General features: G+C 40.7%; 1 protein-coding gene across 1 annotated transcript in view; it reads left to right on the forward strand.

Annotated features, from left to right (window-relative positions):
• LOC131060734 (uncharacterized) overlaps positions 1-24,855 on the forward strand; it is a 131,206-nt gene that overhangs the window by 27,256 nt on the left and 79,095 nt on the right. The window contains exons 5-6 of the mRNA XM_057994092.2: positions 10,466-10,532; positions 10,778-10,853. Of these exons, the coding sequence (XP_057850075.2) occupies positions 10,466-10,532; positions 10,778-10,853 (143 nt within the window). The remainder of the gene's footprint in view (positions 1-10,465; positions 10,533-10,777; positions 10,854-24,855) is intronic.

Below are 24,855 nucleotides of genomic sequence, written 5' to 3' on the forward strand. Positions count from 1 at the left end.
AGCTCGCCCTGCTGATAAGGTCCTTCGCCAGTTGCTCGAGCTTCTTGAAATAGTTGACATTGTGAGATCCCTATTGAACACAGAGTACCACTGAGAGGGGGGGTGAATCAATGGTTCCTAAACTTTTGACTTTCAAAGCAACTTTAGAATACCAGTTGTTATCTTAAGCACTAAACAATCAAACTGGTAAGGCAATAAGGCAAACCAAAGAGATCACTCACACAAATGCAACCCACAACACCAGATATACGAGGAAAACCCAATATGGGAAAAACCTCAGTGAGAAATGCTGCTGGAGACTACTGCTCCAATCCAGCCTCACAAGTAAAACACTGGATTACAAAGATTTAGGGCACCAACCCAAGGAGCACCAACCCCTACACCGAGCTCCAACTTGGCGATGTATATATTGAAATACAATTAGATACAATTAAGGATTCTTGTTGCAAATGAATTCTGCAACTCCTGATTAAATATGTTATTGCCGGTTGACAGTCTTTTCTCCTCCACTGGATCTCACACTACCAGTTGTGAGATTACTCTCTCTGATTCTTGGCCTCTATTAGCACTCTCTATCTCTCACAGTCTCACAACACACTGTGTCACACTTGGATGCTACCTTGCTCTACCACACCTCACCGGTTTGCTTAACTATTGAACTACAGTTATACCGGTACCCAATCACTGCCGGTTAAACCTTCTCACTGATTTGCTTGCTTACTTACTCTGCAACTTTCTTAGAATAAATTCTAAGGCCAAAAGTCTTCTCTATACTTAATCTCCCTTCTCTCTTTTTCTTTTCTCCAGCATCATCTTGCTCTGTCTTGAGCTCATATATTTATCACCATAATTTCCCGCCAAGAATGCATTCAAACACTGAGCGGTTAGGGTTTCCTTTACTCGACACAATCTTCATGAGATCCAATCCAATCTGTCTTGGATCGATCACCTGTACTCCAGGGATGCATCTGTACACGTTTTCCATTATCCAATGCATACTTGCTAAAGATAGCAATCACATACAAGATTTCCTACCTTGGAATCTGTCGACTCATAAAACGCTCAGCTGTTTCCTTTACGAGGTCTTCTTGCAATCGGATTTCCTTTGCATTGATCCAGGCTCCAACTATTCCCTGATCTCCCTCTGTCATTCTTTCTTCTTCGAGCTGCATCAGTCAGTTACAATCCCGTGATTTGTGGCTGTTTCATTGATGTCGACTAGCTGTTTCAACAACCATGTCGATGGAGGCTTCACCGACCTTTGCATGTTTGCCACCTCAGCTCCACATGGCATCACAACGGTCAATCACTTAGCTCACCGACACATAGTCGGTTCATACTTGATCATTTAGCAAACTCATACCGGTACATCCCTTTATCGGCGAGACCTTCTTCTTCTGCTAACCGGTAGTGCACACTACACTGGTAGCACATCTTCACCTCCGGTGGATTGTGATTACTTTAACATTCTGCCTATTTATCATAAACAAACAGCCAACTACCAGACCGGTTTATTGCTCTACCTGTTGTTACTCAACATGTTAACATACACACAGTCTTCATCCCGGTTTATGCCTTACTGGTAAGCCTTCATTCTGTCTGCTCACTTTCATGTGAATTGCCATCATACCGGTCACTCCTTCTTTCTTACCAGTGACCTTGCCAAACCGGTTGACATCAATGACAACGTAATGCCAAAATGCCAACAATCCCAACAATGAGGACTTCTCCAGATTAAGTTGCCTCTTTGCTAGAACCACCTTTAATCCATCTGCACGAGAATAAATGTATTCTCTCAAATATGACATAAAGCTAGATAGATGATGATATGGTGATCAACCAAATCTGATGGATGTATGGTGCTCACCATAGCTAAGACAACTCGATTGATGAGAATCTGGTACCCTTGTAAAGGGATGTCAACAAGAATGATGATTGAGTTAAATATGCAGATCCATGAATATTTGTAGAATCTGTCACCATAGAAGTAGATGTAGAACAAGAGGGTTTGAATGTGCCCTTTGTTCAGGAAAGAACTAGTTAATCTATTAACAAAAAAGAGGTTACAATTATAGGGATTGCAAATTACTGTAGACTTTTAAGTTTCTAACTACTTCTAACTACTAATTACTATAGACCAACTAATTGCGATATAATTGACCATTAAACAATATAAAGAAATATTATTCTAACACCCTCCCTTAATGGTCAATCTATCAAAAACACCAAGTTGCCCCTTGAATTTTACAAACTTATCCGTGCTCAAAGGCTTGGTGAGAATATCCGTTGTCTGATCCGCTGTTGGAACATACTACAACTGAACTGATCCGTCTTCTACCATTTTAGCGGATGTAGTGACAATGAACGTCGACATGCTTGGTACGCTCATGGAAGATTGGATTTTTGGCGAGTTTGAGCACCCCTTGATTATCAGTATACAAGGGAGAAGGACCTGCTTGCGGCATCTGCATGTCAGATAGCATCCTCTGGAGCCAAACTCCCTCACATGCGGCCTTGACGGTTCCCCGGTATTCGACTTCAGTCGAGGAAAGAGCCACAACCTGTTGCTTCTTGCTGCTCCAAGTGACGACACCTGTATGCAAACTGAATACGTACCCAGAAGTGGATTTTCTGTCATCCATTGATCTTGCCCAATCTAAGTCAGTATAACCAATCAACTTTGGATCGTTTCGCCTGCTATACAGAATGCCATAGTCTGAAGTGCCTTTTACATATCACAGCACTCGCTTCACTGCAATCCAATGATTAGCTTTTGGGTCCGTCATGAAGCGAGAGATGTAGTCGACAACAAAACTGATGTCACGTCTAGTGGCAGTGAGATAGATGAGGCTGCCTACTAGTTGTCTGAATTTGGTTTCATCTATTGCAGGTGAATTAGACTTGTCTGATAACTTCAGCCCTTTCTCCATAGGTGTGGAAGCAGTTTTACAATCCTGCATTCAAAACTTGTCAAGCAAACTGCGGGCATACTTGGACTGTGAAATATAATACTGTCATCAGTCTGCCACACTTCGACACCTAAGCAATAATGGAGAAGTCCCAAATCTTTCATGTCAAAAGCTTGGCACATGGCTGTAATCAAATGTGCTGAATTGCCAGTAATGATCAAGTCATCCACATAGACAACAAGAAAAAGAATATCATCACTGGTGAGGTTGACATACAGATTAGTGTCAGAGGGACTACGCTGAAAACCTTGTTCAACCAAATATTGATCAATCTTGAAGTACCAAGCCTGAGGGGCTTGCTTTAGACCATAGAGGGCTTTTACCAATCCTCAAACCTGATGTTCCTTACCAGGAACCTTGAAGCCAGGAGGTTGAGTCATATAAACTTCTTCTTGTAACTCACTGTTGAGGAATGCACTCTTAACATCCATCTAGTGAAGTTTCCATCCCAACTTGAGCTGCAATGGCGAGAAGAAGACGAATTGTGCTCATCTTGGCAGTAGGAGCAAAAGTCTCCTCGTAGTCAATGCCCTTCCGTTGTGTAAATCTCTGAGCAACCAATCTGGCCTTGTACTTATCCAAAGTACCATCTACATGATACTTGACTTTATAAACCCATTTATAGCTGATAGGTTTCTTCCCAGGAGGTAGATCATAAAGAACCCAAGTGTTATTCTTCAGAAGACTATGGTATTCTGTCTTCATAGCCTTTTCCCAATCAGGAATGCCTTTAGCCTCGGAATATGTTTGGGGCTCATGGATGCTATGGATGTTGGCCATAAGTGCAAAGTTGATTGTATTTTGTCGCTTTCTCTTTCGATGAATTGATCTATCATCAAGAAGCTCATCATCACCAAGATCTCCTATTGTCTTGGCCCACCATTTAGGCCTGAGAGTAGAAGTACCAACATCTAGCATTGGAGGAACAACATCCCCTAGAGTTTCTGGAACAAAGTCATCTGGATGTGAATCCTGTGAAAAATCAGGTGGTGTTGGATCGGTAGATTCCTCATCTTCAGAGTCAGAATGCTCTGAAGCCCTCCCATCATGGGAACCAAGAGGAAGACGAAGACGAACACCAACATCAGAAGTCTTATAGACTGAGTCGCAGGACTAGGAGTAGTAGAAGGCATAAATGGACCAGTAGTCTCATCAACCACAACATCACGACTAAAAATGAGACTATTTGTCTCCACATCAATCAACCTGTAGGCCTTGTGGTTGTCGCTGTAACCAGTAAGCATAAGTGTTTGGCTCTTTTAATCCAGCTTAGCACGCTTGGTGTCTGGAATCCATACATGAGCAGTAGAACTGAAGACTTTCAAATGGTCCACTTTAGGCTTGCGTCCTGACTAGGCTTCTTCACGAGTCATCTTCTTAAGGGCATGTGTAGGTGACCGATTCGGGAGGTAGATTGTAGTGTAAACTGCTTCAGCCTAGTATTTCTTAGGAACATTGTGATGCTCCAACATAGATAGAGCCATTTCAGTAATGGTGTGATTTCTACGTTGAACGACGCCATTCTGCTGAGGGGTGTTATGGTGTGGTGAGTTTAATGCCATGTGTAGCACAAAATGTAGAGAATTCAGTGGAACAAAACTCCCCCCCATTATCTGACCTTAGAGTGACAATCTGAGAACCGGATTCTTTCTCAACTAATGCCTTAAACTGCTAAAATGTACTGAACACATTTGATTTATTCTTGAGAAAATACACCCACATTTTCCGATTGAAATCATCAACAAATAATAAAAAGTACCTGGACCCAGTAACAGATGGAGTGTTCATTGGCCCACATACATCAGCATGAACCAATTGAAGGACCTTGGAGGCTCGCCAAGAATCGCCATCCGAGAATGGTGTTCGATGCTGCTTCCCAGCTTGAAAGGCTCCACATACTCCATGATTTTGAGGTTGGATCTCAGGTAGACTAGCAACCAAACCCTCTTGAGACAGTTGAGAGAGATAGTGCACGTTTAAGTGCCCATAACGTTGATGCCAAAGTGTTCTGATGGATGTACTCCTAGCAGCCAGAGCGTGCTCCTGAGAATGGCCAGAATCAGCAAGTCTATACAAACCATGATCCTCAAGTCCTATAGCGATTGTAGTACCAGTCTCCCCATCAACAATGTTGCAGGTGGATGAATTGAAGATAACATCTAATTGAGGAGAATGCCTCATGATCCGACTGACGGAGAGGAGATTATGTTCCATGCTTGGAACATAGTAGACATCAAGAAAAATTAAATTTCTACCCCCTGAGTGAATCTGGACAATGCCCTTACCAACAACTGTGTACTCTTCTCCTCGGAAGATTACTGAATGCGAGAATGGTTCAAATTTCGTGAACCAATCCTGACGATGAGTAAAATGTTGCGAAGCCCTTGAATCAATATACCAGGTAGAAGAGTGTATTGGATCTTTTGTTCTTTTGGCCATAAAAGCATAGAAAGCGGATTCTTTCTGCTCAGAGTGTTTGGCGACATTTGCCTTTGGTTGAGACGCTCCCTTCTTCTTTTGTTCAAAAGCCAATCAAATTCGACACTCGATCTTCATGTGACCAAACTTATGACAATAATTGCACTGAACATTCTTCTTGTTGTTGTCCTGAGAAGAACCAGATCCTTTTGGCTGAGAAGATTGAGCCTTCCCTTTGTTCTTAGCAGAAGATTTGGCAGAGAACGCTTTCTCTATGGAGGTGGAACTGGTACTACTCCCAAACTACTGTCGTCACTGATCTTGCTGTAAAAGCTTGTTACAAAGATCGAGAAACTTCAAATTGATGTCAGTGGAAGTGATATTCAGCGTTTCAATGAAATGCTCATAAGATTTTGGCAAACTCTTCAAAGTGATGACGACCATGTCCTCTTCCTCCATTGTGCGACCAATCGCCTCAAGTTGATCACGTATGTCCTTGATCTTTGTCAAGTGATCCTACAGAGGTGTCCTCTCGTACATCATAATCGAAAAGAGCATGTTCTTCAGAAAGAATGCTTTGCTCTTGTCAGAGGTTTTGTAATATCCCTTGGCTAATCTGACCCTGTTTCGCTTATTTGAACCCCAAGGAATATTGTCAAACACTTGGCATACAATGTTTGAAGCCGCTGTAGTGAATTCTTTATTTGTCTTCTTTGGGTGTGTAGGCTGCAAATGAAGTTATGGAAAGCTTCTAACAATGCAAAGTTGTTATAGAAATGATATACTAGCTGTTTTAGACCTTTACACACACATGGAATGACTGAAATTAACTAGTACAGCTAGTTGACATTAAGACAAACACTTGTCATGCATCCCAATGTATACCTACAGCCATTAGGCATTTAAGCAAACAATTGGCATGAAAGCTAAGTGGCTGATCAATGTTGAATGTTACCATGAATGTGGAATATGCAACTTATATCTCCATTAAACATATGCAACCTCCAAGTATTTCATGATATAATCATAATAGAAAATGATGCAATGAAGTAATGATTTTCTAATACAATGACCATAGATAGAAAACCTGGAATTTCAATGGCTGCCTTGATATATTGGTTTGATTCTCCTCATACGCAAAGCCCTTGTCAAATATATATAGCTGTTCACCTTTCTAAATCCCCTTCTATAGAATTCAAACTACTGTAGCGCATTGTTCATGCACACTGTTCACGACACTGTAGCACATTGTAGTCTCTTTCAATTTGCAAACAAACTCTGAAATAAACCCTCCAATCAGCTCAATATTGACTTTTGAATGAAGCCAACTCTCACAAGCATAATCAGATGATATTGCACACCCTCTATATGCTGTTACAATGAAGAAGCCACGCTCTCCAATGCCGACAAGCCTTGAATCCTGCAGAAACCCTTGGTATTCTACACTTCAATGCTCCAGAGAAACTTCAATCAAAAACTCCAATCACATAATGAAGTTCGATTCCTTTTGCACACTTATATTTCCTCAAGAAGTTCGAACTTCTTCAAAAAGCTCTTAATTAACATTAAAATGTTATAATATTTCATTGGCATCAATAATGTAATTAAACCTTGGGTTATGTGCTCATAAATCATTAATAAACCTGGCCCCCTTAGCATGATAAATAGACCCTCATTTAAGTGCTTTATAATATAAAGTCATTTTATAACTTAATAATATAATTTCCAAATAATTAATGTTTAATTGAGCCAATTAAACATTAATATCTCCATGAATACTTTGTATTTTCAAACGTTGTCTGAATTGGGAGCTAACATGAGGAGACTGCATATGACCATACCCCCTTTACTAAAAATACCAGGGGTCCATCTCTAACATCCCAAGACTTACTAAAAATAGGAAGTAGAGCAAATGATGTCCGAATGATGCCAAACGAAGACCAATTTGAAGCACTCTGAACACTGTAGATGATACCAATCCTCAAAAGACCCTCTATCCAACACATTAGCCTACGAGGGTCAGGATAATAGGTTAATCTCACAAAATCCAAGTCTGCTAAAATGGGGACATTACAGGTTTCATGAAAACTCTTGAAATGATCCCAAGTTTCCTTAGCAGTTTTGCTGGATGGTACTTGAGGGAGTTGCTCGTCTGTGATGGAGAGTTTGATGAGCATGATTGCTTCCTGGTTGCGCTCATCCCATTTGTCCTGATCTTTTTTGGCAGTAGTTGGACGTTGAGACGTGCCCATAACAACTGCATCAAGACATCGGTACTCAAAAATTGTCAGCATGCGCTGCTTTCAGGTGTTGTAGTTGCGGCCTTTGAATTTCTGGCTACTTTCAAGCATAATGTTTGTTAGAAATGCCATCACGTACCTCGAGGTTGAACGGGTGAAGGCACAAATTCCAATGTACGAAAACCAGCAAATGAAAACAGAGGGTTTTTAAAAAAAATTTGCAAGTCGGATTCTAAGGCAAAAACTGAAACCCTAGCACGGTTTTCAAGGCAGAAATTTTTCGGCTGACCCAGAAAAATATGATGATGACCTAGAAAGCTTTACAAAATACCCCAAAAAACCTAGGTAATAGATTTCTAAGAATGATTTTCCGAAAATCGCTGGCCGCAAACAAAGAACTGAGGGTTCAATATAAACTATAGGCACTGCCTAGAAACCCTAGCTGCGGACTGGGTCTGTTGTAGAAAAACTTCCGTAGCCAAAAACAAATCGTGGGTTGTAGGGAGAAAACACAGAGTTGCGAAAAATCATATTCATGATTTAAAACCATGACGGAAAATCACGGCATGAAATAAATCGCGAAATGCAGGTTGCGGGCCGCAGTCACAAAATGACACAAACACAGGCGACTCGCGGGTTTTTTTAGAGCCGCAAAATAATTCGTCACGCGAGGAAAATTATGAGAAGATAGGGCAGCAGAAAGAATATAAACCCTCGCGCGCGTCCGAAAAAGAAATCGTGCTCGTGGACAAAAAACGACGCGAATAACAGAAAATTGCGTCACAGGAGGCTGCGAAAAATCGTGAATACAAAACCGTTGCTTGTCAAGATGAAGACATGCGGGAAGGTCTGACGCAAAAGCATAGGAAAAATAGTTGCCAAACCCTACAGAAAAAAACGACGCAGGTATGGCAAAAATGCTCTCGAACAGACCCGCAAACTGGGAGCTGGAAAACTTTTAAATTTTTTGAATTAAAGCTTCTAAAAAGCCCATGAAAATTTTACACACCTATAGAAGGCTCTGATACCGTGTTTAGGAAAGAACTAGTTAATCTATTAACAAAAAAGAGGTTACAATTATAGGGATTACAAATTATTGTAGATATTTAAGTTTCTAACTACCTCTAACTACTGACTACTGTAGACCAACTAATTACAATATAATTGACCATTAAACAATATAAAGAAATATTATTCTAACACCCTCATGTCATTCAAAGATAGGTATAATGGATGTATGGTGCTCACCATAGGCAAGACAACTGGATTGATTAGAATCTATTACCCTTATAAAGGGTGTTAACAAGAATGATGATTGAGTTGGATATGTGGTCTCACAAATATCTATAGAATTTATCACTATACAAGTAGATGTAGGTTGAAAAAGAACAAGACAGTCTGAATGTGTCCTCATGTCATTCGAAGAAGATGATGCAACTCTATAGGAGTCATCAAGGAGAAGATAAATGTTTTCAATGGTGTTAGCAAGATTTGATAGACGGGATTTTGTAAACAAATGTGGAATATTTGATAGTTAGATCTCCCAATGAAGTTTATTAGGAAGATTGATATGAAACTGTTGCAATGAATCATTAGAAGCTGTGGATGAAGCAACACTAGATTCGGATGGAGCAATAGGTGATGGAGATGGGATCTCATTGTATATCATCTGACTGCACCCAAGGACTCCGTTCAAATCCTTAGGAATCATTGGAAACTTACACCATTCAAGCTTTCTTTTTGATCTGTGGAGTACTCAAGTGATAGATAATATGACCTCTCTTGGACAGCAATTTTAATAAACTGTTATTTTAGGTTAATTTTTTACCAAGTCCAGATGTAAGGCTTTCCCATTCAGCATCTCATTCAGCATAATTAAACACTACTAGATGAACATCTTCTCTTCTTCATTCGTGCTCTGAATCCTTTCTGATTAGCCTGATTGGGATCTGTTTCCATTAATACTGTTTTTAAATTGATCTGATGAACTTGGGCTAGTGTCACCACTTTTCACTAGCATCAACTCCACTTTTTTCACTCACCATCTCTTTGTTGATTGAACCTGGCTTTTGTGGAGTACAGACCCTAACCTTGATGGAAGAAACCAATAAATGAAGTATGATACACAACCTGGCTTGACAAAATTAATCTCAGAGACTGAACAAGTCTCTGAGAGTAACTCTAGTTTTCAATATGTAGGTATAGTGATGTCTGTAGAATGGCAATGCATGTCAAATCCAAAATTCTAATGATTAAATCCAATTTTTCAATAGTGTCTCAGGTCTCATGTTTTCTTATGGTAGTTTGAACATGCAGCAAATAACTTTCTTGGGTCTGTAACAGAAACAGTGCTTGCATTAATACTTTGCTATTAAAACCTGATAGCAAATTCCTGCTAACTACAAGTTAGGAAGCCTGTATCAACTGTTTGTTTCTTTCTAATTTTAATCAATATAGTGAATTTTAAAATTTTAAAATAAAACATTTTTTCTGTGTATATATCTTGTACTCTGATTATTGTATGACTATGATCCAGCTTCTTTGTTTGTTTTATTTGGCTGTGAATGGGTGAAAAATGCAGATCAAGCACACTTAGCTACTCATTTTTGGTACACAATAAATATTGTGATTTTGTAACATTCTGGGCTTTCTACAAATACATAGTTGCAAATGTAGTTTGTATTTTTTCCCCTTTTGGCACACACACAGATATATATATATATATATATATATTAGAGAGAGAGAGAGAGAGAGAGAGAGAGAGAGAGAGAGAGAGAGAGAGTTTCATTTCTGGTTCTATGAACTATTTTGACAGATGGGCCATTGGAATAAATGCAGTTCTGGTGTTATTGACGTGAAGGAACTGCTGATATCACATGGAAAAGCAGCTTGGATGGCATATTTGGTAAATATTTTTTCTGTTTGTTCACCAGCTTTACATAAATAAAAATACAAGTCCTTTTGGATAGTTATATTAGTCCATTCTGCAAGTTTGAGTCTCTGTTCCAGGCAAAACATTTAGGACTAGGGAACTGTAAAAGTGATGCCCATAGCTTGTGCTTAATGGAGTTGACACTCATTTATAAATTGCTGAACAAACGGTTACATGGTAATTTGGCAATGAGAACATGATAAATTCCTGTAATGCAGGATATATATTGCCTAGATGCAGATGGTTCACTTTTTGATTGCGCTTTGCTTTCAGCTATTGGTGCCCTTGCAAACTGTATGTTGTAACTTATCTGTTATCTCTTTCTGCAGTGAAAGTAGTAAAATGCTATTTTGTAACAGGTTTACAAATTGTTATGAATAATCAAAATTGAATCAGCTGGTTAAGTATGAGCTTTTCTATTTATTTATATCCTTAAACTTTAATTTTTTTTGGTCTTTTATGACTGTATTTACTTTCTCAGCAAAGGAAGAAATAATTTGATGCAATTTTTGTTGGATGTATATTTTAACTTGATATGTTCTATTTATAACTTAACATAAATTATGATGCAGAAATAACACACAGCTGTGTTAACTAAACAAAAGTGACCCAAATAATTTTTCTTGCATTTGCTATTTCTTTTTAAAATTTAATGTTAACTTAAAACAATAATAAAGTAGGAGCAAACTCCGATACCATGCAGTCCAAAAGTTTTATTTTCTGTAGTTTACATTTGTTGAACTAGGCATAATTGCACACTAAGGACTTCATATTTGGTATTATTATTTCCTATTGCTATTTTTGATTAAATAGTGAGGGTTTAGGGCACTGTCCTAAAAAATAAGACACTTATACATATCAGCAGTCAAAATGGCCACTTTACAGCCAAAAAGCGCAACCTGCTCTGCCAACCAAAAACATGAAGTAACAAAACACCACCACTCAAGATCCAAACTGAAGACACACCATCACCAACCTATTTGATGGCACCCTAGCCACCAACACCATTTTCAGCATTAACTCCCCTCCTTTCCATCTCAACAATCACTACATTTCCTCTACCATTCTTACCATTGGCTTAGATATTGACAAACATGAAGAGTGGTTAAACTGGCAAAGGTGGCAATGGTGTGTATTTGGGTGAGTTTGTGATAAGGCTTCTTCTTTATGCAAACGCTCTTATTCTGATTGCTAAATTGGCTCTTGGGTTGCAAGAGCACTTATAAGCCCTTCAACATTTTTGCAGATTGGTGAGTATGCAACTCAATATCAGCAAGACTAAAGTCATGGTTTTTTCCAATAGAATAAAGCAGAACCAACAAAAGTTCTACTTTGAAGGCAATATTTTTGAAGAAGTTATGGAATACAAATATCCGGGGATTAACTTCAATGACAATCTAAGTGGGGAAGGTTGCAGAAAGAAGAGAACTTTAGGAGGGAAATAATTTTATGCTCTACAAAACAATGCAAAGAGGTAGAGCTATGGGATTGGAAAACTATACTAATTCTTTTTGGGCTTTTGGTGCTTCCTGTTGTGCTCTATGGGTGTGAATTGTGGGTCAGCAATACTTTAGACTCAAAATGGAAACAAATGGAGAAAATCCAAATATGCTTGATCACAAGCAAGTTCAAAATTAGAAGTTCGGTTCCTTATGATATCATGCTGAGTGAAATAGGGACTGTTCCTATTGAAGCAATTGCTATGGTGCGTCTCATAAGATATTTAAAAAGAATTGAGCAAATGGAAGTAGGTAGATGGCCTAAGGTTGTTTTCAGTGACATCTTGTGCAAAAGATAGAAGACTTGAATGAAACAAAACAAGAAATGGATTAGTAAATGGAATATCTACTTGAATGCGTGCCCCTTGAAGAGCAAAGAGATAAAGGCTTTTTTTATGGATAAGTTCCACAAGCAAACATGGTGCAAAGTGCTATGGAGAAAGAAAAATTATTATATTGAGGAGTTCAATCCTACTTGTGATCATCATCAAAAAACATACAAAGGGGTTAATGTTTCGTGGAGAGCCAAAAATTCGTATTGCTCAATTAAGAACTTACTCTCATCAATTCTATTGTGAAATGGGGAGGTGGAAAAGGCCGAAAGGAGCTTGGGAAGAAAGAGCGTATTTTTGCACTTTTGGGGCAGTGGAATTAGAAAAAAAACACTTCATTGTGGTGTGAAATGCCTTCAAGGACAGTAGGGACAAATATGTAAATATCTTGACACTTGGTTCTTGGTATAGTCTTTTTAGTGAGGGGACTGTTGACAACTTGGGGGATGTTGGCAGTAAAATGTCGACATATGAATAATACTTGTTATGTTTAGTTTAATAAATGGCAATGTAATGTTCACATAGGGGTTAGTTGGTAGTTATCGATGGTTGGTATCCCAACCAACTGTCGGGTGGTATATATATGTTATATTGTAATGGGAACAAGATCACTGTTATTGTATCCATTTACATGCTGGAATAAAAGTTATATTTTCTGCCATAATTGTTCTGTGAAATATAAATGTTGTTACTGTTCATGTACCTGTTGTTTTCTGTTTACTTCTGGTAATCTGAGAACCCACACCGTAGTGAGTAAACATTTTGGCGCCGTTGCTGATACAAATTTGGAGATCAATATGGTGGCATGAAATATCCCCTTAACTTTTTTTTTCTTCATATTTTTCAGTTTTCAAACACCACAAAGCACCCATTAGGGTTATAAAAGATAATAAAAAACACTGTTGAAAGGTAACCCTTCCACTTTCTGATCACCAAGAGCCCAGTGTGGGAAGGTGAGAGCATACGATGATAAGGGGATCCTTAGCTTCAATAATCCACTGGAAATTACGATGCGGGGCGGCAAGCCAACCCCTTTTACTTGTCCAGCGGGTAGTAGAAGTTTTAACAACAATTTGGCAGTGTAACCAGCCAATTGCAATCCAAGAATCTGAAGTACACAACGACCACTCAACCACTTATTCAGTGGGAGGATTGAAATGAAAATAGCAATCCACTCAACCGCTTATTCAGTGGGAGGACAGTATTACAATAAGATGAGATAGGCGGCAAATTGAGCCTCTTCCACTTATTCAGTGGGCCTTGTGATACAATTCAAAATAACATAGCTGCTAGTATTACTAATCAGCTTTACATTACATAGCATGAATTTTCAGATTAAGATATCACTGTCCAACATTGTAAATGATGTGATCCACTCCAAAACTCTAATAGACTAACAACTCCCAAAACACACTTCACACTCCAAATTTCAGAATCTGATATGCAAGAACAACAAGCTGGATAACGTAGACCAGCAACACTAAACTCTACGAATTCACTCCTAACTCACTCAAAACCCAACCAAACAACTTGAAAACACATTCACATGGATCCTGGACATGAGGCGACTGAGATAGAACAGAGAAATAGCAACAAACATTGCGCAAATCAATGACACACATCCCAAGGCACCTCCCAACATGGTACAACTAGGGTAGAAAGTACGATTTGCAATACAAAAATCAAGACTCCAAATTAAGCGCTGAAATCCGACATGAAGAATCGCCTAGGGCATAAGGAAAGGTAGAGCGAATACCCAAAACCATTGGAGATCCACACAGAGACTTATGAATAAAACACACCTATAGCCACATTGAAAACCGACAACCTGCAACTTACACACTCCACATCAAAAATTAGAAAACATCAAACCGTAAATTTCTCAATGAACTCCATCTATTTTCTTGAGTGAAGAATAGTCCCATAGTCTCATCTAGTTGCTATCTTTCAAGTGAGAAGCTAATCATTCAACTAGGAGGTAAGCATTCCTCGAAGCATTCAATCGAAATTCCGGTAGCACTTCGTTGCAATATTCATGGATAGTCCCAAATGAAGGCCAAGGCACTTATTTATAACTTGTGGGAGCTCCAAATTCAAATTCAACTCCCTCCAAAATGCCACGAAATGAAATGAAATTTCATCCAATTTGGGCGCCCAAGCTAGGATAATGTTTGTTATAATTTTTAAATCATGTATTTTCTTCAAAGGGGTCGATCGCTTAACTTAGACCCCAAAAATAATTCTTAATACATCAATTCGACCCCCTCTAGGTAGCAATATACTTTATGAAATATTCGTAAAGTGGTATATGGCGTCCAAGGAAGTGACTTATTTTTCATAAAATTAACATACTTCTTTCTAAGGCATCCATCATGCCCTATAAATAATTCACTTGTAAAATATTTTCCTTAAGCATAAATTGCCCAAAATAAGCTCCAAAAATGTTGGAAGGCAAACTTCTCAACTGACCTGCCGGAAATAATCATCTGAACTGACCTGTTGAACCCCTGCTAAAAATAGTACTTACTAAAAATAGCATATTGCTAAAAATAGAAAGTGTTTCCAAAGTGATTTTGACCACATTTTGAGCAGTGGTCGTACTTACTAAAAATAGTAAGTCCGGAAAAAGTCTTCAGATTCAATTGCATGTTACACCATCGCGAAGCTCTTTGAAAACCTAGAAAAACCCAGAGAAATAAGCTGCCTCGCCTCCACTTATTAAACATAGTTTGTCAAACTTCGCTGCTTGCTACGCATGTACCATCATTGCAAAGCTTTCCCAAAACCCAGAAGGAATTCGGAACCAAAATTGACAAATTCCAACATGCAAGCCATCGAAAATGTTGAAACATCCTCCCAGAGGTAGGACACCCTAATTTCTGCTTCTGACTAGCCTACAGGTCTTCGAAATAGGCTAACGGTCAACTAAGCTGATTACTGCTGAGAAGGGGACATTACAATCCACCCTCCCCAAGATTGCTTGTCCTCAAGCAACCGCAAGCTAGGATGCTGCAAAATCTCCTCATTCTCCCAAGTAGCATCCTCCACAAGCAAATTCTTCCACTTAACCAAATACTCTTTGATTGTCCTTTTCCTCAGAGAGCATTCTTTGGAATCAGTGATCTCCTTTGGAATCAACACCAATTGTCCTTCCTCATCCAAGGGAGGTAAAACTGAAGAGAGCACAACGTTGTGTCCAAGTGCCTTCTCGAGGCGAGACACGTGGAAGACATTATGAACTTTGCTACTCGCTGGTAGCTCCAACTCATAAGCCACTGCGCCAACTCTCCTGATGACTCTGAATGGCCCATAGAATCGTGTCTTGAGTTTCTCCACTCGACTCTTCTTGAGAGTAGACTGTATGAAGGGCTGAAGTCTAAGGTAGACCATGTCTAACATGGTATGACTAGGGTAGAAAGTGCGATTTGCAATACAAAAATTAAGACTCCAAATTAAGCGCTGAAATCTGAAATGAAGAATCGCCTAGGGCATAGGGAAAGGTGGATCGAATACCCAGAACATTGGAGATCCACACAGAGACTTGTGAATAAAACACACCTACAGTCACACTGAAAACCAGCAACCTGCAACTCACACACTTCACATCAAAAATTAGAAAACATCAAGCATAAATTCCTCAATGAACTCCATCTATTTTCTTGAGTGAAGAATAGTCCCATAGTCTGAACTAGTCGCTATCTTTCAAGCGAGAGGCTAAGCATTCAACTAGGAGGTAAGCATTCTTTGAAGGCTTGAAGCATTCAAGCGAAATTCCGGCAGCACTTCGTTGCAATATTCATGGATAGTTCCAAATGAAGGCCAAGGCACTTATTTATAACTTTTTGGAGCTCCAAATTCAAATTCAACTCCCTCCAAAATGCCACGAAATGAAATGCAATTTCATCCAATTTGGGCGCCCAAGCTAGGATAATGTTTGTTATAATTTTTAAATCATGTATTTTTACCAAAGGGGTCGACCACTTAACTTAGACCCAAAAAATAACTCTTAATACATCAATTCGACCCCCTCTAGGTAGCAATATACTCTATGCAATATTCATAAAGTGGTATATGGCGTCCAAGGAAGTAAGTGAATTATTTTTCATAAAATTAACATACTTCTTTCTAAGGCGTCCATCATGCCCTATAAATAATTCACTTGTAAAATATTTTCCTTGAGCATAAATCGCCCAAAATAAGCTCCAAAAATGTAGGAAGGCAAACTGCTCAACTGACCTGGCGGAAATAATCATCTGAACTGGCCTGGTGAACCCTTGCTAAAAATAGTACTGCTAAAAATAGCATATTGCTAAAAATAGAAAGTGTTTCCAAAGTGATTTTGACCACATTTTGAGCAGTGGTTGTACTTAACTAAAAATAGTAAGTCCGGAAAAAGTCTTCAGATTCAATTGCATGTTACACCATTGCGAAGCTCTCTGAAAACCTAGAAAAACCCAGAGAAATAAGCTGTCTTCGCCTCCACTTACTAAAAATAGTAAGTTTGCCAAACTTCGCTGCTTGCTATGCATGTACCATCATTGCAAAGCTTTCCAAAAACCCAAAAGGAATCCGGAACCAAAATTGACAAATTCGAACATTCACGTCATCAAAAATGCCGAAACATCCTCCTAGAGGTAGGAAACCCTAATTTCTGCTTCCAACTAGCCTACGAGTCTCCGAAATAGGCTAATGGTCAATTGAGCTGATTACTGTTGAGAAGGGGACATTACACAGCAGTTGGTAGGCACGTATAATGGGTGGACCATTCCAACAACAATTACTAGTAAATGAAAGTTTCACCCAAGAAGAAGTAATGCAGGCGGAGGTACGGGAGGATCAATTGATGGAAGACTTGATAGACTTGTGGGAGGTTTCGGTCACCCAGTACGTGCATAGGGAAGCTCGGGAGAGAGCAGTCCTTGAAGGCACGGTGCGTGGCGAACTCACAGTGAACTTTGCTGTCTTCAATCTTCTCGGAAGTCTTCCAAGGTGGTTGGCACGAAATCTCATTGAATTGTAAGACCAACGGGAGGAAAGCAATCGTGATGACGTCGGCAAGAGATATTGCAAAGATACAAAGAGAGGACCCATAGGGAGGAAGAGGAGGAAGATACTGCTTGATGCCGTACCCTCGATAATTAATTCCCCTACGCCCAAACAAAGACCGATGTACCAGAAACACTCGAGAAGAGGGAAAAACATCAGTATGGAGATCTCTTCGCTTAAGGGAACAAGGTGAAAGAAGATGACAGTTAAGGGGAATCCTTGAAGGTTCAAAGAGTCCAATGAGAAGTAGTAGGAGTGCGAGTAGAAGCCGTAGTCGGGAGAGGGAAAAATCATGTACGTGGAACGAGTTGGCAGAGGTTGTGAGGAATCTACCACTTCCAGATGTAGTGAAGGAAGATCTTGCCGACCAGGTCGGACACCTTCTAGCTACGACTCCGGAACTGAATCTGAGAAGAACGTGTCCGAACACTTCAAACATGACGAAGAGGAAGCACAGAACCTCGAAGCCGAGGTTGCCAAGATCTTTGAAACCAACCTACACCGAATTGGAAATCTGTCCCTAGTGGAGCAATCAAGAATAGGAGGGCTTGAGTCGAAGAAGAAGAGACTACAAAAACGAAGGTGACCAAGGTGTGGAAGAGGTAGAAGGTGGACGTGTAGAGAGCTCACATGTGGCCAAGAGTGCAGGAGAGGCACCGGAACGCGAAGAGCATAATGGTCAAATATGGTTGAACGCACATGATACCTTCCAGGCGACACACGGTGCCTTCCAAGCAAGGACAATGCTGCACAATCACAATAATCTAGAGTAGTAAAAACATCCAAAGTTCAAGAGATGGATCAGAGGACCCTGTACGACATTGTAAGACATGTATCATGATATAGGAGGCGAGTGGCCGAGATGATCACGATTGCTGGCTGAAGGCATTTCCCACCATCCTTCGGGGAATTACCATTGACTGGTACACAGACCTAGATGCAAAGGACAAGGCCGGGTGGTGTGAACTAAAGAAGGCAGAAAAGGAGGAGTTCAAACTCCTGAGGGATGACAATGAGATTGTAGTCGAAATCTATAATACCAAGCAAGGGAAAAGTGAGAGTGTACGTGCTTACAATCGTAGGCTGAAAAAATTGTTGAACAAGATGGAACACCAGTTGGCCGATGGATTGAAGTTGAGGTGGTTCGTGGAAGGACTTGTCCCATCTCTCAGGAGGAAGATGAAAGTTGTTCCTTCGCCCTCGTATGCTGAAGCGTACAACCGGGCGATGGACATCAAGAGTGAGACAAAAACATCCAAAGGGAAGAAAAGGATCAGCGATGATGATAGTACGGGAAGTAGTGACAGAGAGTCTAAAACCGTACAAGCTCTTCAAAGAGACATGTTGCGGATGATGAAGGAATTGAAGGCAAAAAAGGAGACTGTCAAGGAAAGCAAGGAAGTTTGGTGTATCGACTACAAGGTAGGTCATACCAAGGGCACTTTCTCGAAAAAATCATTCTATTACATCTGTTAGGTATTGGGCCATTCCATCAAGAAATGCCTGTACAACTTGAAAACAAGGAGCGCACAAGTGCTCTTCACCCAAGGGGAATAGGCTACCCCGCCAACCACAACACCCAAACCACCAGCAAACTCGGATGCCTCGCTAGGAGGGTATTGTAACAATCAGTGAGGGAACAACCAATCTAATAAAAACACGTCGAGAAGCAAAATCCAGTATGATGTGAAGGGGAGACCCATGATCCAGTTTCAGAAGTGCAATGAGTGGGGTCACTTCGCTCGTGAATGCCAAAATCGTAACAATAATGGGAGTTTGCTGTGTAAGTGGTGTGGACCAAGAAACCATGAGGATGTGGATTGCTTGAAACAAAAAGGAGTGAACATGCTGCACATAAAAGAGCCATGCGAGGAAGTACTCGCGATCACCAGGCTCCAAACAAAAAGGCATTGTACCCGGATCCACGTACGGAGAAGGAAAGACTCTGAGAGGCAAAAGCAGATGTGGAACGGGCAATGGCGGAAGAAAGAAGGGTCTCACATGAAGCCGCCAGTACTCCACTACAGGTGGAGTGTAATGTCCCCACTTTGAAATATTATTTAATAATGAATAATAATAATAAAATTAAAATACAAAAGAATAAAAATAAAAATTAACTCAAAATATAAAGGAATATAATTAAAATTTGAATAAAGTTAATGAATGGTCAAAAGGCATGAAATGATAAGTTGTGACTCCCCCAAATATAAGGTATAAAAGAGAGGAGAATTCATTTGAAGGGGGAATAATTTGGGAATCAGAATTGCAGATCTGATTGTGAAAGGTTGTGTCCCTTTCAAAGGGCAGAAGTAATGAAGAGTTACACTCTTTCAAAGGGTGCTAATGGTGAAAGGGTGTGTCTCTTGTCAAAGGGCATCCATAATGAAGAGGTGTGACCTCTCCCTCACATTGAGAGATATAAAGGAAAGGAAACAAAAGCATCCAGTGACACCACCATTGATCAGATCAGATCAGAATTGTTACCAAGTTACATGCAGTAACATCCTTGTTCTTGGTGGTATGCATGGGAATGTGCTTAATATCTATGTTTAATATATGAAGCCTGATAATGTTCTTATGCAGAATTTAATAGTAATATTAATACAGACTGCAATATGTATTACAGTTATAATATACATCCATAGTACAAAGTGTTATTTCCATAACTTTGTCCTAAGTCATAAATCTATTCTAATCTTTCTATTCCCCAAGGGAGATGGGTTTTGCTAGGGAAGGGTAGAGTAAAACCACTTCAATAGAAAGCCCCAAGGGTGAATGGACTGAGTTCCGGTAATCTGGGCTACATTAAGGAGGTGGTGTCAAGTGCCCTAGGCAGCCAAGCCCTCTTCTAGGAATGGGGTCAGATTCGTTTGGATTTAGGCATGGTTTTAATGGCATCATAAGTTATATTACAAAGAATTAGCTAGTTAGGCTCAATTAATCGTGATAGAAGGTAGTAACATAGATGTTACTCTTTGGGAATTGACAACCTCCTAATAGGGGACCGAGAAACCATGGGGATGTGGATTGCCTGAAACAGAAAGGAGTGAACATGCTAGACATAAAAGAGCTAGGCGAGGAAGTACTGGTGATCACCAGTCTCCAAACAAAAAAGGCACTGTACTCGGATCCTTGTACGAAGAAGGAAAGACTCCAAGAGGCGAAAGCGGATGTGGAACGGGTGATGGTGGAAGAAAGAAGGGTCTCACATGAAGCCGCTAGTACTCCACTACGGGTGGAGTATGAAAAAACGACAATGAGGCAGATGTTGCAAGCCATCGTACTTGTACGGGTGGCAGACCTTCTACAAACTATGCCACAATTGAAGGTGACCCTCAGCAATGTAGTCGAGATTGAACCAATTAGCTAGGAACACTGTAAACCAATAGTGGAATCACTTGACAACCTGGCTATTGATCCCATGCTACTCATAGTAGGGGTTGGAAGGAGGCCGACGATGGTAGAGATGGAAATCATGGGACGAAAGTTGACCGATACCATTGTCGACGAAGGCTTCAGAGTAAATGTATTGCTCGAAGAGACCTGGAAGGGCCTTGGCAAGCCAACACTGTGGCCTCCAACCTTCCAACTGGTAGGTGCTGACCAACACGACATCAAACCTCTCGGGACGCTCATGGCACAAAAGGTCATTTTTGGCACTCAACACTTCCTCCTGGACTTTGTGGTCATCCTACTGGAAAAGAAGGCGTACAATGACCTCGGAAGGGGTTGGCTGATCGTTGCCAAGGCGAACTATAACTGGAAGAAGAACATGCTCTCCATGAAGAGCGAAGGGCGGAAGTACGTCATCGATCTAAGAAGTTAGATGGTAAGTGAAGAGTTGGCATCCTCCGACTTGGACTCTAACGACTCTAATGACTATGAATGGGGTTCTGAGGATGGAAAGAGGAAGATGGAACCTAATGACGAAGGGGTGCTGGAACTGGAAGGATGTTCGGAGGATGAAACCAACTCTCTTAACAGGCTATTCCATTGGCAGATGGTGGACTATGAGTTCTTCCACCCGGGCTTTAACATGTTGGAAATCAGGGAGATCGAAGAGGTTGGCGAAGGTACAGAGAGAGCTACTTTCCCCCCCAGAGTATGGAGAATACCGGGAGGGAGGGGCACAGGTGGATGACACACCAGCCTACCGGTTTGAAAAGGATAAAGCAATAAAATATGAGGAACTAAGTGTAAAGAAAGTGAATCTTGGCGACGAAGAAACCTCAAAGATTATTCTGGTTGGAGATGATTGGAACCCCATATTGAAGGCGGTGACCTTTAAGATTTTCATGGAGTACAAGAATGTGTTCGCCTGGACGTACAAGGACCTGAAGGGGATCCCTTTGGAACTTTGTGTACATCGAATCCCTCTCGTATCAGGTGCCCAACCCATACGGAAGAGGCCGTACCGGATGAACAAGAATTATGCTGCCAAGGTGAACGAGGAAATTGACAAGATGCTGGAGGCAGGAATAATTTTTAAAATGGAACTGAGCGAGTGGGTTTTGCCAATAGTGATATCCTTTTTTTAATATTCCAAATTGTTTACAAATATTTTGCTCATACGAGCATCAACTTGAGACCATTACATGACACTAATATTTGCTCATATCGAGCAACCACAAACATGACACTAATACTAGCTCATTTCGAGCAACCACACTAGAATCAACCTGTGGAAGACCAAGAGTCACAAATTAGAATCCACTTATTAGAAACACCATTAGCTCATTTCAAGCAACCACACTAGAATCAACCTATGGAAGACCAAGAGTCACAAATTAGAATCGACTTATTAGAAACCACCTAGAAGCCAACTGTGGAAGACTAAGAGTCACAACTTTGAATTCCATATTAGATGTCCCTTTGGGATTTGAACTTTGATCTTCACAATGAGAACTCAATGCGTTAACCAATAGAACACAACCCCTTGGACCCAATAGTGATATCCTTGAAGAAGGACGCCAATCAAATAAGGATTTGTGTGGATTTAAGGTGCCTCAATGTAGTCACGATCAAGGACCCCTTCCCGATATCGTTCACTGATAGTATCTTGGAAAAGGTGGCAGGCCACAAAATGTACTCCTTTATGGATGGCTTCTTGGGGTACAACCAGATAAGTATAGTGGAGGAGGACAAGTTGAAGACCACATTTGTGGTAGAGGACGGGGTGTACGCATACAATAGAATGCCATTCAGCGTGTGCAACGCCCTATCCACCTTCCAAAGGATCATACTACATATTTTTGATAAAATGTCTTTGGGAAATTTTAAAGCTTTCTTGGATGACCTGTTAATATATAACAGGTAGGAAACTCAGCTCATTGCATTGAGGGAGTGTATGGAAAGGTTCCGAAGGGCATGACTGGTGCTGAACCCTAAGAAGTGTAGATTTATGGTGCCATAGGGGAAATTGCTCGGTCACATAGTATGCAGGGAAGGACTAAATACTGACCCAGATAAGATAAGTGTCATTGTTAGGATGGAGAGCCCAAAAAATGTCATAGGGGTGAAGTCCTTCCTAGGGCATGTCAGCTACTACAAAAGATTTTTCAAGGTCTTTGCGCACATTTCTTACCCATTGGACATACTGACAAGGAAAGGGGAGCCTTTCACATGGGGAGATGAGATGGAGAAAGCGTTTAATGAACTCAAATCCAGGTTGGTGAGTGCATCGATCTTGGTGTACCCAGATTGGGATAAAGAATTCCATGTACATGTTGACGCATCGATTATGCAATTAGCGCTACACTGGCACAACTAGGGACTGGATCATCAAATATTTTTTGCCAGTTGCCTACTCTCGAAAGTGAAACGCAACTACAATATGACCGAGGGGGAGGCACTAGGCATGGTGTACTCTATAAAAAAGTTCCGACACTACCTCGTGGCGACACCGTTCACATTCTATGTGGACCATCAACCCCTCATGTACCTGGTGAACAAACCAATCATTCAAGGGCGGGTGAGTAGATGGTTACTGCTTCAGGAATTTACTTTTACCATTATAGTACGGCCAGGGAAGAACCATGTGATCACGGACCAATTGTCGAGAATCAAGTCTGGAGAGCTGGCGGAGGGAGTAAATGAAGAATTTCCGGATGCTCACTTTTTCCAAATATCGGCATTGCAACCATGGTATGAGAGAATTGCAGAGTACTGTCGACCTCCACATTCTGGAGGGATATGCTGCCAAGTGAGAGAAGGAAGTTGGCACTCAAGAAAAGAACTTTTTCAGTTGATAAATGGGTGGTTGTACAAAATGGGACCCAACTAGGTCCTACGAAGGTGTGTGATGCAAGAAGAAATTCCAAGGGTGTTGAAGGAATCTCATGAGGGGTTGGTTGGAGGACACATGGGACTCGCTGCCATGGCACGAAAGGTGCTATTGGCAGAATTGCAGTGGCCGGCTCTACATTATGATGCTCGAGAGTGGGTACTGGGATGTGACACTTGACAAAGGGTGGGTAAGCCATTGAAGAGGGATTTCATGCCCCTATTATTGTTACAGCCACAAGAATTATTTGAAAGATGGGGTTTGGACTTCGTAGGGCCACTGAAGGCAAGCAATATGCATCGGTGCCGATACATTGTCGTGGCGACGAAGTATCTTACAAAATGGGAGGAGGCAAGAGCTCTCCTAAACAACACTGCCATCAACACGACGAGGTTTCTGTACGAGCAGATTGCGACATGGTTTGATATCCCTATACAAATCACAAGTGACTAGGGGTTGCACTTTGTAAACCATGTAATCCGGGCGATGTCGACAAAGTTAAAGATATTCCATAGCCTGTCAAGTCCATACTACCCCCGAGCCAACTAGCAAGTCGAATCAACAAACAAAGTACTAGTGTCAATAATATACAAATCTTGTGGAGTAGAACAGGAAGATTGGGAGGCGAGGCTTCCAACGGTATTTTGGGCATATCGTACGACCTACAAGGTGACAATGGGGCATACCTCGTTCCAGCTTATGTACAGACAAGAAGCAGTAGTTTCGACATAATATACCATACCCAGCTTGCAGGTGGCAGTAGAAAACTGCTTGGGGGAGGTGAAGAGCTTGAAGGAGCATCTCATAAACTTGACAAAATTGGATAAGGATGGGTACTAGCAAAATGGGCAACGGAGTTTGCCCAGCGTCGGAGGAAATTCTGACATGACAAGCACCTCCGACAGATGAATTTCCGGCCAGGACAGTTGGTCCTCAAGTATAACGGCCGTAATGAACTGAAGCCTGGGAAATTTCAAATCTATTGGTTGGGACCCTATAAAGTAAGGGTGGTTGGCCAGAATGGCTCGGTAAAGCTGTCAACCTTGGACGATAATCCAATAAGAGACCCTGTGAATGGATCGAAGCTGAAAATATATAAGCAAAGAGAGAATCTTGTGATTGGAATCAACATGTTG

The sequence above is a fragment of the Cryptomeria japonica genome, chromosome 10, assembly GCF_030272615.1.
Source record: "Cryptomeria japonica chromosome 10, Sugi_1.0, whole genome shotgun sequence".
Classification (NCBI taxonomy): Eukaryota; Viridiplantae; Streptophyta; class Pinopsida; order Cupressales; family Cupressaceae; genus Cryptomeria; species Cryptomeria japonica.